The 19,354-nt window shown below is 48.1% G+C and overlaps 1 protein-coding gene across 2 annotated transcripts in view; it reads right to left on the bottom strand.

Annotated features, from left to right (window-relative positions):
* Positions 1–19,354, bottom strand: part of LOC142291801 (cytoplasmic FMR1-interacting protein 1) — a 186,337-nt gene that overhangs the window by 83,327 nt on the left and 83,656 nt on the right. For both annotated transcript variants that reach the window (XM_075336624.1, XM_075336623.1), the window contains exons 17-22: positions 17,973–18,129; positions 11,584–11,680; positions 11,407–11,483; positions 11,220–11,328; positions 9,008–9,127; positions 5,071–5,270 (exon numbers count right to left, since the gene is read on the bottom strand). In XM_075336624.1, coding sequence (XP_075192739.1) covers positions 5,071–5,270; positions 9,008–9,127; positions 11,220–11,328; positions 11,407–11,483; positions 11,584–11,680; positions 17,973–18,129 — 760 coding nt within the window. The remainder of the gene's footprint in view (positions 1–5,070; positions 5,271–9,007; positions 9,128–11,219; positions 11,329–11,406; positions 11,484–11,583; positions 11,681–17,972; positions 18,130–19,354) is intronic.

The raw sequence follows: 19,354 nt of genomic DNA on the forward strand, positions 1-19,354 counted from the left end.
GGCAACGGTTCCTCCGGCTGGTCTTTTTGGGCGTGACTGAGACCTCCAAGAATTTGAACGTCTCTGGTCCTTTTGAGTCTTTTTTGACGAGGCGAATTGGGACCTGCCCTGTCCTCGAAAGGACCGATAACCAGACTGACCCCTCCTCTGTTGGGGCTTGTTTTGTCTGTGTTGCGGTAAGGAAGAGTCCTTACCCTTGGAGTGTTTGATGATTTCATCCAAACGCTCTCCAAACAATCGGTCACGAGAAAAAGGCAAATTGGTTAAGCACTTCTTGGAATGAGAATCTGCTTTCCAATGTCTCAACCACAGAGCCCTACGCAAAACAACTGAGTTGGCTGACGCCACTGCCGTGCGGCTTGTAGCGTCAAGAACAGCATTAATCGCGTACGACGCGAATGCCGCCATTTGCGAGGTCAATGGTGCTACCTGCGGGGCAAATGCACGTGTGACTGAGTCGACTCGCGCAAGCCCGGCCGTGATAGCTTGGAGTGCCCATACGGCCGCAAAAGAAGGCGCTAATGACGCTCCAATCGCTTCATAGATGGATTTCAGCCAGAGCTCCATCTGCCTGTCAGTGGCATCTTTAAGTGCCGCTCCATCTTCAACAGCAACCAAGGATCTGGCTGCAAGCCTGGAAATTGGAGGATCCACTTTTGGACACTGGGTCCAACCCTTGACCACTTCAGAGGGAAAAGGGTAGCGTGTATCTTTAAGTCGTTTAGGAAAACGCCTTTCAGGATAAGCGTGGGGTTTCTGGATTGCGTCTCTGAAGTCAGCGTGGTCCAGAAAAGTGCTTAATGTACGCTTAGGGTATCTGAAATGGATTCTCTCGTGCTGCGAAGCTGACTCCTCTACAGGAGGAGCTGGTGGGGAAATATTCAACATCTTATTGATGTTAAATATAAGATCATTAACTATTGCGTCACCATCTGGTGTATCTAGATTGAGAGCGGTCCCTGGATCAGAATCCTGATCAGTTAAGTCCGCCTCATCACCCATAGATTCATCCCGCTGGGATCCAGACCATTGAGATGAATGTGAGGGCCCGTCATAACGAGCCCGCTTAGGCTGCCCGGGGCCATCGTCCGAGTCAGAGTCTTCACCCTGAGGTGTAGATGCCCGTCCCGGAGCTAGGAGCTGAGGGGGACCAGGGGGCAATACATGCACAGTGTCCGTGGTCTGAAGTACAGGCCTAGCTCGCAATGTGTCAAGAATTTGTGACATAGTGAGAGACATTCTGTCAGCAAAAGCTGCAAACTCAGTTCCTGTCACCTGGACAGCATTCACAGGTGGTACACCCTGGGACACGTCCAGCAGAGGTCCCGACTGTGCAAGCGCCGCAGGGGCCGAGCACTGCACACAATGGGGGTCCGTGGAGCCTGCCGGTAGAAAAGTCCCACATGCGGTGCAGGAAGCATACAATGTCTGTGCCTTGGCACCCTTGCGTTTTACGGGCGACATGCTGCTGGCTCTCTGCATGTGAGAGAGTCTATAGCCAAAGGGCGACCAGCGCTATGCAGTACAAAGTATTTGTAGAAACAAAATACTAAGAATACTACGAGCACAAGAGGGGGTGAGCCCTGAGGGCTGCTTACCGCCCGCTGAACAGCGGGTAAGAGGCTGCAGAATGCCTTGTCTGGGTCTCCCCGGCTCCCCTCTGCAGCTCAGCGTGTCAGCAAGAATGGCTGCCGGCTTCTGTGGAGAGGGGCAGTCCGTGGGAGTTCCCAAACAAAAGTGCGGGAACAGTGTCCCCTCTGTGCTGACTGTGAGGGCTGGAGTATGTAAAAACGACTCCAGCCCTCAGCGCTGATGCACTGGCCAGCGTCCCGCCCCTCTCCTGACTGGCAGGTCTGTGGGCGGGAACGAACGAAAGCAGGCCGCAAAAGCCGGGGACTCGAGTTATCAGCGCGGCCGCCGTAAAAGCGCGGGCCGCGCTGAAGTCCCCGGCGCACCGCAAGTGCCAGCCGCGCCGCTGTTCGAGCGGCCGGCGCCCGAGTTCTAGACGTGGGCAGCGTCCCGCCCCTCTCCTGACTGGCAGGTCTGGGGGCGGGAACGAAAGGAAGCAGGCCGCAAAAGCCGGGGACTGTAGTTATCAGCGCGGCCGCCGTAAAAGCGCAGGCCGCGCTGAAGTCCCCGGCGCACTACAAGTGCCAGCCGCGCCGCAGTCCCAGCGGCCGGCGCGGCCTATTCCCATAAATGTGCCTGCTTCAGCAGAGCTGAATGAGGCCATGGCACAGGCGCCGCAGCGCTGATGTCCCCCGGCGCACTACAACACCCAGCATGCTGCGGTGTGAGCGCCAGATACACGGGGACACAGAGTACCTTGAGGAAGCAGGGCCATGTCCCTGATGTACTCCGCTCCATCCAGCATCTTCTCCAGGGGCTGTAGATGGAGCACGGTCTCTGTGCCTGGAGACCGGTAAATCCCACTTCACCCAGAGCCCTGTAAAAAGGGATGGGGAAGGAATCAGCATGTGGGCTCCTGCCGCCGTACCCGCAATGGGTACCTCAACCTTACAAACACCTCCGACATAAGTGGGGTGAGAAGGGAGCATGCTGGGAGTCTGTATAGACCCTCTTTTCTTCCATCCGACATAGTCAGCAGCTGCTGCTGACTAAAAACAATGGAGCTATGCGTGCGTGTCTGACCTCCTTGCGCACAAAGCTAAAACTGAGGAATCTGTACTCCTACGGGAGGGTGTATAGCCAGAAGGGGAGGGGCCTTACACTTTTAAGTGTAGTTCTTTGTGCGGCCTCCAGAGGCAGTAGCTATACACCCACTGTCTGGGTCTCCCAATTAGGAGCGAAAAAGAAAAGGGATGGGGAAGGAAGCAGCATGTGGGCTCCAGCCTCCGTACCCGCAATGGGTACCTCAACCTTAACAAACACCTCCGACATGAAGTGGGGTGAGAAGGGAGCATGCTGGGAGCCCTGTATGGGCCCTCTTTTCTTCCATCCGACATAGTCAGCAGCTGCTGCTGACTAAACAGTGGAGCTATGCGTGGATGTGTTGCCTCCTTCGCACAAAGCACAAAACTGGTGAGCCAGTGATCCCACTGGGGGTGTATAGCCAGAAGGGGAGGGGCCTTACACTTTTAAGTGTAATACTTTGTGTGGCCTCCGGAGGCAATAGCTATACACCCAATTGTCTGGGTCTCCCAATTAGGAGCGAAAAAGAAAGGGGGCTTACATTTCTAACAGTGTTCAATACCAGCAAAATAAGGCAAGTCATTATCAAAAATGCTGGCTGATGTAAACCCCTCACTGTCTGTACCCACAAAATCCCCTCCAGACTGGCAGTACACTCAAATTACTTAAATATTCTAATTACTGCACTCTCCATCCACAGGTTTTATCTTATTCTAATCTTCAAAAAGCAAATGTCTTATGTAAAGGCCCAGTCACACACAATGACTTACCAGCGATCCCGAAAACGATGCGACCTGATAGGGATCTCAGGTAAGTCGCTGGGAGGTCGCTGGTGAGATGTCACACAGTCAGATCTTACAGACGATGCAGGAATATTACAGGTCACAGTAGCGACCTGTATAACGATCTCAGCAGTCACTGTGACCCTGTCACACAGTGTCAAACACAGCGATGTGTCCTGCCCAGCAGGACATCACCTTTGAAGAAAATGGCCTGGACCATTCTGCAACGACTAGAGATCTCACAGCAGGCGCCTGATCGCTGGTAGATGTCACACATAACGAGATCGCTAACGGGATCGCTACTGCGTCACAGAAACCGTGACTCAGCTGCGATCTCGATATGTGTGACGGTACCTTAAGAGAAACATTGTGACTGATTGTAGTGCCTTCCTCATTGCCTATAGTCTCAGTCTGGCTGTAATACAAGCAGCTGCATCAGAACCCTCCCTGCCATTAGGACAAAACATTGCTACCTTTACCTTCTTCATTAGGAAGAAGGACTACCATTAGCCTCCAGCCAAAAATGAAACAGAGCAGCAGATTAACCCCATTTCTATAAAACTGTTTCAGCATCATGAAGAGAATACAGTGGAACCTCGGTTTACGAGTAACTTGGTGTGCGAGTATTTCGCTATACGATCTAAGCTTGCTGTCAATTTGTAACTCAGTTTCTGAGCAATCCTTGCTGTACGAGCAAATACTAAACGCACACACTTCCGGTTCTGTACTTTCACAGCGCTCTGACCCGCTCTTGTAGTCCACACAAACACGCACGCACAAACACATATTATGCTCACCTTACCTTCCGTTCCCTCACCGGCCTCCTTGTTCTTGTAGTCCGCTGGTACAGTAGGTGTATCGGGTAACCATGGCAACGATGGAGGAACTTCTGCTGTCAGCCGCTCCTCAAAGGCAGCATCCTGACCAATCAGAGGCAAGCGGCTCATGCCTTTGACGTCAACGCGCTGGCCAATCAGAGGCAAGCGGCTCCTGCGTATGACGTTGACGCTGATAGCGTAAGCTCCTGCATCGGTCGCGATGGTTACCCGATACACATACTGTACCTGCAGACTACAGGAACCAGGAGGCCGGCGAGGGAACAGAGGGTAAGGTGAGCATAGTGTGTGTATGGCACAATAGGGGACACTGCACAAGTTGTGGAACGAATTATGAGCTTTTATTATTTCCTATGGGAAATTTTGCTTTGCTAGACAAGTAACTTGGTTTACAAGCACACTCCCAGAACGGATTGTTCTCGTAAACCAAGGTTCCACTGTACTACAGACTAACAAACAATGAAGGCAACTATATACCTTCTTTAACTTAAAAAGTAATTCCTAGGTTTAGCATGGGGAAAAAAAAAAACAAAATCTTCAAAATTTTGGATGGATGAACACATAATAAATGTGTATTTGAAAGAATACTTCTCACATCGGTTACCTAGAAATATAATATTTCACAAAAATAAACAAGTCTAAAAGGGGCCTGAGAAGGAGCGTATATGCAGTTGGTTGTCATTAGTAATTAATCTTTTCTGTCCTTACACTAGTGATGATAAATCTCACAAACTTCCTTGATTTATGCATAAGAAGGAATATTAGGATGTAGGCAGAATAGTCCTGGGAAATGGAAGTACCTGTAGGTGGAACCGTTGTAGCAATAGTTGGGGAGGAAATCATAGTTGAGCTCCCAGAAAACATGCAGTGTGATCCTGCCATAGGGGGCAGAAACATTATGATTGGCTTCTCGGAACATGGCATCAAAACTGTCCAAAGTCAGGTATTTGCTCAGCAACTTATGAGTCATTCGGTTCACCTCAAGAAGGCCTTCTAGCTCCTGGGGAGTAAACAAGACGCAGCAGCAATTAAATACATGCAGCCAAACGTAGAGTAAAGCATTTCGGTCTCCAATTTTCATGATATAAACTGTATAAGGGATTTACTAAATCTTCAACCTGAAAAGAATGGTTTATTTACTTTGAAAATTCATGTCACAGTGGCTATAAAATCCTGATTTTAAAATAAGTATTTTAAGAGTCTTCACTAGGAAGTGAGAGAACTCATTAGTCCAAGTTTATTCACTCATCATTTCTGACTGATGACCACAGCTTAAATGGAGCAGAGTGAAATAGCAGCAGGGAGGAGGTTCCCTGAGGAGCGGATCATCAGGTGAGGTAGGCAGAGATTAACTTTAAACTTTCAAAATGGATTATACAGTTATCTGCTAATCAAACTGGATTTTGCAATACTAAAGGCCACGTCTCACTAAGCAACATCGCTAGCGACATCGCTGCTGAGTCACGGTTTTTGTGACGCAACAGCGATCTTGCTAGCGATGTCGCTGTGTGTGACATTCAGCAACGACCTGGCCCTGCTGTGAGGTCGCCAGTCGTTGCTGAATGTCCTGGACCATTTTTTTGGTCGTTGCTCTCCCGCTGTGAAGCACACATAGCTGTGTTTGACAGCGGGAGCCAACGATCTGAATGTGCAGGGAGCCGGCTTCTGGCAGCCTGCGGTAAGCTGGTAACCAAGGTACATATAGGGTATCCAAGCAAGGCACTTTACTTAGTAACCCGATGTGTACCATGGTTACGTGTGCAGGGAGCTGGCTTCTGGCAGCTGCTGGTAACCAAGGTACATATCGGGTATGCAAGCAAAGCGCTTTGCATAGTAACCCAATGTGTACAATGGTTACGAAGTACAGCGTCGTTACACAGGTTGCTGGTGGCTGATCTCTGATCGCTGTGGAGATCTGCCTTATTGACAGCTCACCAGCGACCATGTAGCGACGCACCAACAATCCCTGCCAGGTCAGATCGCTGGTGGGATCGCTGGTTGCGTCGCTTAGTGTGACGGTACCCTTACACCAGCCTTATCAAGTTTAAGAGATCTTTTAATAATGTATGCAGCCTGTATTGTAAAATCTGATGAGAGATCCCCTTTAGGTTAAAATTTAGGAACAATGCCCATAACTTTTAAGAGCAAAACATGAAGGGTGTATTGCCAACGATTCTGCTTCCTGTTGGGATGTGTACAATCGGCAGGTGCAGGATACCGGAGGTGCATTCTTAGTAAGGGATGTGAAGGCAAGACATCCATGGCACCCATCCTCCCCAAAAAGGGAAAAGGAGCAGAACCAAACTACCCCTTCAAAGACAAACTGAATACTACATTAAACTCTACTCCTGTTGCGTTGCCACTTGCTTTTAATAAATGGAGAATGAAAAGTACAGACATTCTGCATAGAGTCACAACATCATACTGACATTTGGATACTTTTTAACCACTGAAGAATCAAAAACACACCTGACATATGAGGCACTCGAAATTTTAGTGATTAACTCCAGAAGAAATGTGTGCATTATGAGTGAACTATGAGGAGAGCAACTACTCCAAACCCGACGCCAAAAACAAATGGAGACATGACTTGGCTGGATTTTGTACTTTAGCCCTCCCTTTGATGCCACCATCCTAGGCGGAGAAGTGTAAGCCACACACTTGATACATGGCTAATAGCACACACAAACCCATTCCAAGCGTCTTAAAAAACAAATACAAGCCATGGCTGAGGCATGGTAAGACTTCAGGCTTACATTTCAGCTAAAGCAGCTGTGAAAACAACTGCTACGTAACTCAATCTCATCCTTCCTGCATGTTGTGAATGTGTCACTTATTTATGGCTTAGGGAATAACACAAGTTCACATTCAGAAATATCTGGACAGAAAAGTATTTTAAAAAGGGAGGCAATTCAACTTTTTAGTGAACATCTTACATTGCACTCATCCAAAAACATCAGGTCGCCTCAAAGTTTTAAGAGTAACAAAGTTCATGTTTCAGAACCTTCTAGTGAAATGCAATAACTTTCTAGATAAGGAACATGTACAGGAGGTGGATTTTAATGCTCCCTATTTTGCATTTATACACTTTACTAGCTGTAGTACCCGGGCATTACCCGGGATAGTAACTGTGTTTCTCTCCCCATGTCTGTCTGTCTCTTTAAATGTCTGACTCTTTCCCTGTCTTTTTCCTTATCTCTGTCTCTCTGTCTGTCTCTTTCCCTGTCTCTCACTCTGTTTTTTTCCCTGACTGCCTGTCTCTTTCCCTGTCTGTCTGTGTCTGTCTGCCTCTGTCTGTAACTTTGTTTGTCTCTCTCTATCCGTCTTTTTCCCTCTCTCTGTCTCTCCACCGACATCATATTACCTCACACATAAGCTTCTTATACTAACAATGTCTTTTGTTCCTATAGAAACCAATTACAGCTCCTATTAATAACTCGCAGCTCCATTGACTTTAATCAAAATTGACTTTTTGAAGAGTAACTGTAAAGCACGGGGTTAAATTTTCCCATCAAAACATAGTCTATGACGTTCCCTGAGTCACATTGGGTGTCTGTGCAAAATTATGTGATTGTAAATGAGACGGTGTGGATTCCTTTAGCAGACACACACACACACACACACACACACACACACACACACACAGCTTTATATATTAGATGACTAAGGCCTATGCAGCTATTATTGCTACACAGCTAAAAATCACACATGGTGAATTGCTCGCTGCTTTACAACCAGCACAGGAGAACTCATGAAAACTAAGAAATTGCACTATTTTGCTGTAAAACCCTGTGGAATTTTTAGTAATCAACATTACAACAGAGCACAAAAAACAGCACAGCTGCTACAGGTCACCCTAAAACTCTTTAGGCTATGTTCATACATGGCAGAAAATTTCAGCTTTGGATTTGGCCACAAATCTACACACCATGAACATGGATTTTACCCTAATGAATTACAAAGCATTCCACTGTGTGATATCCATAGTGTAAATCTGCAACCTGCAGTATTATGGTTCTAAATGATCAGGTATTTCATAGACACACACCATGGTTTTAACCAACTTCTGGGGTTGTCCATGACTTTTTTTCTTACCAGCAGATAGTTGCTACCTGGCTGCCTGATCTGCCCTGCGATAATCTTTCCCAATTCAGGCGGCAATTCGACAACTTCATTTGACCTCACGTCAACAGAGCAGCTCTTTCTCTTCCCATATGCTCGGTCGACGGGATGTCACTGTCAATCTCATGATGATTGACATCCTGCTTCCTGAAGTTAGATAGCGAAGAGCTGTCAATCAGGATGACACTAGCCGTGAAGCCCCATCCACAGAGCAGAGTGGAAGAGAAGAAGCTGCTCTGTCAATTTTACGTCACCAGAAGCATCTAAGCTCTAGCAAGAAGTCTGATCACTCTCAACTGTAACAGATCGTCACAGGGCAGAACAGGCAGGAAGTTAGCAACTGCCTGCCAGTAAGTTCTTGGCCCCACAGCCAGAAAAAAGGTGCGGAAAATTCAACACACCCATACTGTTGGGTGTGGTACACCGATCACTATTTAACTATTTAATTCACAGTTCTGGTCCTGTGTAAACACTTGTCTGACATTGTCTGCTCATCGTGAGTTCCGATCACATCATTCATCATTTATCTGCTCATATAGATAAACCTTAAGGGTAAATAGCCCCAACACAATTCGGTCCATGCTTGTTTTCAGGTGGATAGAAGGCAGTACTTACCACAATGGATGTAAGATCTTCACTTTCAAATCGTCCAATTGCCAGTTCGAAAGATTTGTACATTGCTGCAGTAATTCTCTGAGTGATCAATCGGTTAAGATCAATAGATCGTCCCAAGAGCTAAAAGAAGAAAACATAATGGAAGCCACTAATAAACACTTTCAGAACATGGTCTTAAGGAGTGAGAGCAATCTTCTGGGTCTGAATAATGTAAGTAACATTTATACAGTCAGGATCTAGCAGCTCCACCAACATGTCCGTTTTAGAAAATACACAGTCTGCACAAAAATTCACACACTTATGGAGCATTTTTTACTTAAATCGGTGTGTTATGCAATACCTCCGCTATTCCTTCTGGAATATAAATGTGGAGTTTCCATTTATCATCTTGTTGATGGCCATTTTATTAGCCCTGTTGAGTTATTGTTGACAATGTCATCGTATAGGGGCTCACAAAGGAAGAGTAACTCAGTTGTCAACGAATTGATAGATTTTCGGGAGCAATGAGAGTAATGATACAAAGTAAAGTTTAAAATTATTTTTTTTATATACAGTGATACCTCGGTTTTCGTTGATAATCCATCTGAATACAATCAATGAAAACCAAAACCGAAGCAATTATTTCCATAGGAATTAATGATGTAAATATAATTAATTTGTTTTAGACGCTCTAAAATACATACAAAAAACACATTTTACAGGGAATAAAGATAGTGTCCAATACTAAAAACAATAAGAAATGAATATAAAAGGAATATAAAAGGAATATTAAATGAATTGAAAACACTAATGTAAAGAATAAATACATTTTATCTTACAAGTATTACATATATTTTTGAAACTTACAAGCGGGGTGACACTCACACAATGCCACACAGAGCAGGAGAACGCATGGATCACCCTTTGTTGTTGCAAATATAGCAGTGTAGTCACATGGGCATACAGACAAAAACAGACGAAAACCGAGGAAAATTTTTAGTGGAAAAAAAAAAATCAACGAAAACTGAAACCAACGATAACGGAGATCAACGAAAACTGAAGTACCACTGTATATATGCGTATCTCAACTCGGATTATGCTAAATACAACATATATCCCATGGGGATAAATCCAACTGTCCAAAACTAAATATTTCTTGTTCTCTTAGCTATTCAAAATCAACACATTGTGTTTTTCGCACAGAAAGTCCCAGTGTGGACATACTCATACAGCAAAACTACAGCTGTTAAGAGCAGGCATTGATGTCTTTCACTTGCTCGCAGACAGGCAATAGTGTGCAACAATAGTTCAGCGCATTTTAGGCTGTTTTCACACTACGTTTTTTTAACATGCGTCATGAACGTTTTTTAACGCAAAAACGGATCCATTGCAAATGCGTTTTCATTTCAATTCATTCGTAATGGACTTGCGTCAACATGCGTTCACATGCGTTTGCGTGCGTTATAGTGAGGATCCAGCAACTTGCAGTTTTTTAACTTTTTTCAAAAACGCTAGTTGTAGCGTTTTTGAGCTGTGTCCAAATACTGTTTTTCACTGGATCCTGACTATACTGCACACAAACGCATGTGAACGCTGGCATGCTGATAGAGAGGATCCTGCTTGCTCTAATGAGCATGCCCAGAAACTAGAATGGCGTGATCAGTCTCTCTCTCTCCCTCCCTCTCTCTCTCCCCTGCTCTCTCCCCCCCGCCTGAGAGCGGCGGACGCTCGTAACCAAGGTAAATATCGGGTAACCAAGCAAAGCGCTTCGCTTAGTTACCATATGTTTACCTTGGTTACGTATGCAGGGAGCAGGCAGCCCGGCTCCTAGCAGCTACTAATGCTCGTAACAAAGGTAAATATCGGGTATCCAAGCAAAGCACTTCGCTAAGTAACCCTATGTTTACCTTGGTTATCATCGTCTGCAGCTGTCAGATGCTGGCTCCCAGTCTATCACGTTCAGTTCCCCTCACTCCCGATCATATGACTTCAATGCCCGCCCATAAACTTCAAGTGGCAGGATCCTGCAAAATAACACATGCATTTGCATGCGTTTTTCTTTGTAAAAACAGGATCCACTTTTACAGCAAAAAAACGTTCATGACGCATGTCAAAAAAAACGTACTGTGAAAGCAGCCTAACTCCAAATGCTTTTGGTTAGGATTTGCAAAATAATTGCCAGTCTTTGTAAATTTCCTCCATTGTGGTTTGGCCTTTTGACTCAAATACAAACCTGAACATGGCGCTGCTTTAGTAACGTGTCATAACGGTTGGATGCTGGCTGTGTAAGATTCACTCCCTGATTTTTACAATCCGATCGGAGACGTTTTTCCAAAAGTAAACTGCATAAAAGAAGATGAAGTAAGAACCCTAATCACCCAACATGAGGAGGCATTTGTGTACAATGGTGACGTACGTACCTTCCAGCTACAATTTTATAATGAGCAAATATTTGGTCCGCCAATTTGTATACAAACTGGTCGAAGCACAGGTTTACCTGTAGGCAGTGTAAGAACAAAAGGTCACAAGTGGAAGAGGAGATTATTAAATACAAGTCTGAAGTCCTGCAGGATTGACTGACAGATCGGATCACTTACTTCAGCTTCAATCTCATCATACAGGAATTGCTTTTTGAACTTTGTGAGGGCATAGTGCGCACTGTCATTATACAGATCCAGGGAGTAAAGAACATACCTAAAAATAAACAAAAAGAAGGGAATTTTGTTTACTTACCGTAAATTCCTTTTCTTCTAGCTCTAATTGGGAGACCCAGACAATTGGGTGTATAGGCTATGCCTCCGGAGGCCGCACAAAGTACTACACTTAAAAGTGTTAGGCCCCTCCCCTTCTGCCTATACACCCCCCGTGCTCCCACGGGCTCCTCAGTTTTGGTGCAAAAGCAAGAAGGAGGAAAAATAATTATAAACTGGTTTAAAGTAACTTCAATCCGAAGGAAAACTCGGAGAACTGAAACCATTCAACATGAACAACATGTGTACACAAAAAAACAGGGGCGGGTGCTGGGTCTCCCAATTAGAGCTAGAAGAAAAGGAATTTACGGTAAGTAAACAAAATTCCCTTCTTCTTTTTCGCTCTATTGGGAGACCCAGACAATTGGGACGTCCAAAAGCAGTCCCTGGGTGGGTAAAATAATACCTCGTAAGAGAGCCGTAAAACGGCCCTTTCCTACAGGTGGGCAACCGCCGCCTGAAGGACTCGTCTACCTAGGCTGGCATCCGCCGCAGCATAGGTATGCACCTGATAGTGCTTCGTGAAAGTGTGCAGGCTCGACCAGGTAGCCGCCTGACACACCTGTTGAGCCGTAGCCTGGTGCCTCAAAGCCCAGGACGCTCCCACGGCTCTGGTAGAATGGGCCTTCAGCACTGAGGGAACCGGAAGCCCAGCCGAACGGTAAGCTTCGATAATTGGCTCCTTGATCCACCGAGCCAGGGTTGATTTGGAAGCCTGTGACCCTTTACGCTGGCCAGCGACAAGGACAAAGAGTGCATCCGAGCGGCGCAGGGGCGCCGTACGAGAAATGTAGAGTCTGAGTGCTCTCACCAGATCTAACAAGTGCAAATCCTTTTCACATTGGTGAACTGGATGAGGATAAAAAGAGGGTAAGGAAATATCCTGATTGAGATGAAAGGGGGATACCACCTTAGGGAGAAATTCCGGAACCGGACGTAGAACCACCTTGTCCTGGTGAAAAACCAGAAAAGGGGCTTTGCACGACAACGCTGCTAGCTCAGACACTCTCCGAAGAGAAGTGACTGCTACTAGAAAAACCACTTTCTGCGAAAGTCGTGAGAGAGAGATATCTCTCATTGGCTCGAATGGTGGTTTCTGAAGAACCATCAGCACCCTGTTCAGATCCCAGGGTTCTAACGGCCGCTTGTAAGGTGGAACGATGTGACAAACTCCCTGCAGGAACGTGCGTACCTGTGGAAGTCTAGCTAGGCGCTTCTGGAAAAACACAGAGAGCGCTGAAACTTGTCCCTTAAGGGAACCGAGCGACAAACCCTTTTCCAGTCCAGATTGAAGGAAGGACAGAAAAGTAGGTAATGCAAATGGCCAGGGAGAAAAACCCTGAGCAGAGCACCACGACAGGAAAATTTTCCACGTCCTGTGATAAATCTTGGCGGATGTTGGTTTCCTAGCCTGTCTCATAGTGGCAATGACTTTTTGAGATAACCCTGAAGACGCTAGGATCCAGTACTCAATGGCCACACAGTCAGGTTGAGGGCCGCAGAATTCAGATGGAAAAACGGCCCTTGAGACAGCAAGTCTGGTCGGTCTGGTAGTGCCCACGGTTGGCCGACCGTGAGATGCCACAGATCCGGGTACCACGACCTCCTCGGCTAGTCTGGAGCGACGAGGATGGCGCGGCGGCAGTCGGCCCTGATCTTGCGTAACACTCTGGGCAACAGTGCCAGCGGAGGAAACACATAAGGGAGCTGAAACTGCGACCAATCCTGAACTAAGGCGTCTGCCGCCAGAGCTCTGGGATCTTGAGACCGTGCCATGAACGTTGGTACCTTGTTGTTGTGCCGGGACGCCATGAGGTCGACGTCCGGCACCCCCCAGCGGCAACAGATCTCCTGAAACACGTCCGGGTGAAGGGACCATTCCCCTGCGTCCATGCCCTGGCGACTGAGATAATCTGCTTCCCAGTTTTCCACGCCTGGGATGTGAACTGCGGATATGGTGGAGGCCGTGGCTTCCACCCACATCAAAATCCGCCGGACTTCCTGGAAGGCTTGTCGACTGCGTGTGCCGCCTTGGTGGTTGATGTATGCCACCGCTGTGGAATTGTCCGACTGAATTCGGATCTGCTTGCCTTCCAGCCACTGCTGGAACGCTTTCAGGGCAAGATACACTGCCCGAATTTCCAGAACATTGATCTGAAGCGAGGACTCTTGCTGGGTCCACGTACCCTGAGCCCTGTGGTGGAGAAAAACCGCTCCCCACCCTGACAGACTCGCGTCCGTCGTGACCACCTCCCAGGATGGGGGTAGGAAGGATTTCCCCTTCGATAATGAAGTGGGAAGAAGCCACCACCGAAGGGAAGCTTTGGTCGCCTGAGAGAGGGAGACGGTCCTGTCGAGGGACGTCGGCTTCCTGTCCCATTTGCGTAGGATGTCCCATTGAAGAGGACGCAGGTGAAACTGCGCGAAAGGGACTGCTTCCATTGCTGCCACCATCTTCCCCAGGAAGTGCATGAGGCGCCTCAAGGGGTGTGACTGGCCTTGAAGGAGAGATTGTACCCCTGTCTGTAGTGACCGCTGCTTGATCAGCGGAAGCTTCACTATCGCTGAGAGGGTATGAAACTCCATGCCAAGGTATGTGAGCGATTGGGCCGGTGTCAGATTTGACTTTGGAAAATTGATGATCCACCCGAAACTCTGGAGAGTCTCCAGGGTAGCGTCGAGGCTGTGTTGGCATGCCTCTTGAGAGGGTGCCTTGATCAACAGATCGTCCAAGTACGGGATCACCGAGTGACCCTGAGAATGGAGGACCGCTACTACAGTAGCCATAACCTTGGTGAAAACCCGTGGGGCTGTTGCCAGGCCGAATGGCAGTGCCACGAACTGCAGGTGTTCGTTTCCTATGGCGAAGCGCAAGAAGCGCTGGTGCTCTGGGGCAATCGGAACGTGGAGATAAGCATCTTTGATATCGATCGATGCAAGGAAATCTCCTTGGGACATTGAGGCGATGACGGAGCGAAGGGATTCCATCCGAAACCGCCTGGTCTTTACGTGTTTGTTGAGAAGTTTCAGGTCTAGGACAGGACGGAAAGACCCGTCCTTCTTTGGGACCACAAACAAGTTGGAGTAAAAACCGTGGCCCTGTTGATGAAGAGGAACAGGGACCACCACTCCTTCTGCCTTCAGAGTGCCCAGCGCCTGCAGAAGAGCCTCGGCTCTCTCGGGAGGCGGAGAAGACCTGAAGAATCGAGTCGGGGGACGAGAGATGAACTCTATCTTGTAACCGTGAGACAGAATGTCTCTCACCCAGCGGTCTTTTATTTGTGGCAGCCAGGCGTCGCAAAAGCGGGAGAGCCTGCCACCGACCGAGGATGCTACTAGAGGAGGTCGAAAGTCATGAGGAAGCCGCCTTGTTAGCGGTGCCTCCAATGTTCTTTTTAGGACGTGACTTAGACCGCCATGCATCAGAGTTCCTTTGTTCTTTCTGAGACCTTTTGGACGAGGAGAATTGGGACCTGCCCGCGCCCCGAAAGGACCGAAACCTCGCCTGCCCTCTCCTCTGTTGGGGAATGTTCTGTTTGGGCTGGGGTAAGGATGTATCCTTTCCCTTGGATTGTTTGATGATTTCATCCAGACGCTCGCCAAACAGCCTGTCGCCAGAAATTGGCAAACTGGTTAAGCGCTTTTTGGAAGCAGAATCTGCCTTCCATTCCCGTAGCCACAAGGCCCTGCGGAGTACCACCGAATTGGCGGTCGCCACCGCCGTACGGCTCACAGAGTCCAGGACAGCATTAATAGCGTAAGACGCAATTGCCGAGGTCTGGGTGGTAATGGATGCCACTTGTGGCGCGGCCGTGCAAGTGGCTGCTTCAATTTGCGCTTGACCTGCTGAGATAGCTTGCAGCGCCCATACGGCTGCGAATGCTGGGGCAAAAGAAGCTCCGATAGCTTCATAGATGGATTGTCAGTGGCATCTTTGAGCGAGGCCCCATCTTCCACTGCAAGTATGGATCTAGCCGCCAGACTGGAGATTGGAGGATCCACTTTGGGACATTAAGTCCAACCTTTAACCACGTCCGGGGGGAAAGGATAACGTGTATCCTTAAGGCGCTTAGAAAAACGCTTATCTGGACAAGCATGGTGATTCTGGATTGCCTCTCTGAAATCAGAGTGGTCTAGAAACATACTCTGTGTCCGCTTGGGAAACCTGAAACGAAATTTCTCCTGCTGAGAAGCTGACTCCTCCGCCGGAGGGGCTGAGGGAGAAATATCCAGCAACTGATGGATGGACGCAATAAGATCGTTCACTATGGCGTCCCCGTCTGGAGTATTAAGATTGAGAGCGCTCTCAGGATCAGAATCCTGATCAGCTGTCTCCGCATCATCAACCAAAGATTCCCCCCGCTGAGACCCTAAAAACAATATGATGTCGAGGGAAATTCTAAGCGAGCCCGCTTAGTCAATCTGGGGCTGGGGTCTAAGTCAGAACCCTCAGACTGGGATGTAGGAGATACCCCGGGAGGACATTGTTGGTCCAACTGAGGGGGGCCCGGGAACAACGATTCAACAGGGTCCCGTTGCTGAGATACCGGCCTGGACTGCAAGGCTTCTAGTATCTTAGCCATAGTCTCAGAGAGTTTAGCAAACTCAGTCCCCGTCACCTGGACAGTGTCAACAGGTGTCTCCCCCTGGGCCCCTCTTAGCATAGGCTCCGGCTGAAGAAGTGGCACAGGGGTCGAACACTGCACGCAATGAGGGTCAGTGGAACCTGCCGGTAGTGGGGTCTTACAAGTGGCGCAGGCAGCATAATAAGCCTGTGTTTTGGCACCCCTGCCTTTTGTGGGCGCCATGCTATAGTTTTCCTTGAGTTACACAAAAGGGTATATAGCCAGAATGCACTGTGCTCATACAATGTAAAGTATATACAATACACAAATAATGTACCAATATACTACAGCACCATGGGGCTAGCACCAACAGGTGCTGCTTACCAGCCGCCTAAAGCGGTTGTGAGGCCACCAGAGACCGTGTCTGGGTCTCCCAGGACTTGTCCCTCTTCTGCAGCGTCGGTGGAGCTGACAGGAATGGCTGCGGCGTCCTGACGAGATGAGGGAGCTGTGGGCGTGGCCGAGAAAGAGCGCGAACTGGTGCTCACACCGTGCACAGTGAGGGGGGTGGAGTATGTAAATCATACTCCAGCCCTCAGAGCTGCTCGCTCCGTGCAGCGTCCCGCCCTTCCCCCTGCCTGTCAGGGCTGAGGGCGGGAGAAAAGTAAACTAGGCCGCAAGGAAGCCGGGGACTCTAGTAATAAACGCGGCCGCCGTAAAAGCGCGGCCGGCGTGAAAGTCCCCGGCGAACTACAAGTCCCAGCCGCGCCGCAGTGTCCCATGGCAGCGGCGGTTAGTGCGGTAGCCCTTACATATAAACACACTCAGCGACGCTGAGTGTGTAATGGCACATATAGACCCGGTCAGCGCCGTGGTCCCCGGTGCACTAGCACACCCAGCAAAGCTGAGGTGATGCCGTGCGCGGTCCCCACAGGGATACAGAGTACCTCCAAGATGCAGGGCCATGTCCCTGAACGATACTCGGCTCCTATCCATCAGGCTCCACAGGAGGTGTGGATGGAGCACGGTCTCAGTGCCTGGAGACCGGTAAGATCCCACTTCACCCAGAGCCCAGAGGGGGATGGGGAAGGAAAGCAGCATGTGGGCTCCAGCCTCCGTACCCGCAATGGATACCTCAACCTTAACAACACCGCCGACAAGAGTGGGGTGAGAAGGGAGCATGCTGGGGGCCCTATATGGGCCCACTTTTCTTCCATCCGACATAGTCAGCAGCTGCTGCTGACTAATCTGTGGAGCTGTGCTGTGTGTGTCTGACCTCCTTCGCACAAAGCAAAAAACTGAGGAGCCCGTGGGAGCACGGGGGGTGTATAGGCAGAAGGGGAGGGGCCTAACACTTTTAAGTGTAGTACTTTGTGCGGCCTCCGGAGGCATAGCCTATACACCCAATTGTCTGGGTCTCCCAATAGAGCGAAAAAGAAAACCCATCAATATTATCAATTCTAATAATGACAATGTTCATCTCTACAGTGCCAACTACTGAGGCCTATGACACGATCCTGACTGCAGAGCCAATGAATAACGATAATAATATAATAATGATAATATAATAATAATAATAATGATAACTAAAACTCCTTTATCTACAATTCTAAGAAAGAAGGTACTGCCCAGATGTCATAGATTAGAATAATGTACAATGTGAGTCCTTACTCCATCATCGATGCTTCTTTTGTCTCTAGAATATGATCTGTTAAAATCCAAGGCATTGACATCTCAATGGGGAACTGAATTCTACGACCCATAGTCAGCTCCAAGAAGAACTCCCTGAACCACAGCTGGGAGAGATCACAGCACTGCTGTAAGGTCTCTATAGGAAGGAGCAGACAAAGAGTTAATCACTGGGACCTCAGCCTAGTATTAATCAAAAGAATATTAGGAAGCAGTGAAGCGTTGGACATTTAGAATATGCTATTTCCTTAACAAACACGAGGAAAGATTAGAGGGGTAGTCCGATACCCAAAATGTATTTACCTACACTTGTCCCCTATCTCTAAAGGTGTTTTGTTCACTACATTTCCTGTGACGTTTTATTTGAGAGGAGTCACAAACATGACGTCACAGGAGGCTGGAGCTGCAGTCACTCCACACAGCATCCATCACCCCCTCTGGAACAGGAGGTTACCAAGGGGCAGCGCTACAGTTACTTACTAGTTTCTCATATCGTCGCCACCTGAATATGTCATGGATCCTGGATGATGGAAGTTGTGCCCAGGGTTGGTGGAGCACTTGTCACTTAAATCTCTGCCACAGTTTCCATTGCTTGTATGAAAGACGTCGGCTGGGGGCGATGAAAGATGCAGTTAGTGACACCAGTGCCACCCCACAGTCTCTAGCACCACCCTCAAACAAGGCTTCATCAGAGCTGGTGTCACGTAATGCTTCTAGCACCACCCTCAAATGAAGAGTCATCAGGGGCGGTGCTAGAAGTAGTGAGTGACACCAGCACCCACCCTAATGACACTTCGCTTGAGGGTGGTACTAGAGGCAGTAACTGGTGGCAAGGACAGTGAAAGTAATCCAGCTCGTCTGTGGCAGCAACCGGCATGCAAAGATCAAACGCTCTAAAACGTGGACAGTCTTTGAAGAGAAAAAGAAATTTAGCTTTTGGAAAATGGTAAAACAATTTTTGAAACATTATTCCATTAAAATGAATACAAAAAGGTACACTTCCCTTATTGTCGGTGCAAATATGCACAGCCTCAACGCGTTTCCTCGCCCACAACGGATCATCAGGAGGCTCAGGGGAAAAAGAAAAGGTCCAGGTATCCTCAATGGTCGCCCATTGAACGACCATTGAGGATACATGGACCTTTTCTTTTTCCCCTGAGCCTCCTGATGATCCGTTGTGGGCGGGGAAACGCATTGAGGCTGTGCATATTTGCACCGACAATAAGGGCTACTTTGTACACACAGATAAATCTTTGGCAGATCTGTGGTTGCAGTGAAATTGTGGACATATTATTCCATTTGTACACAGCCACAAACCTGTCACTGATTGTCCACAATTTCACTGCAACCACAGATCTGCCAAA

This window comes from Anomaloglossus baeobatrachus, chromosome 2 (genome assembly GCF_048569485.1).
Source record: "Anomaloglossus baeobatrachus isolate aAnoBae1 chromosome 2, aAnoBae1.hap1, whole genome shotgun sequence".
NCBI classification, from domain to species: Eukaryota; Metazoa; Chordata; class Amphibia; order Anura; family Aromobatidae; genus Anomaloglossus; species Anomaloglossus baeobatrachus.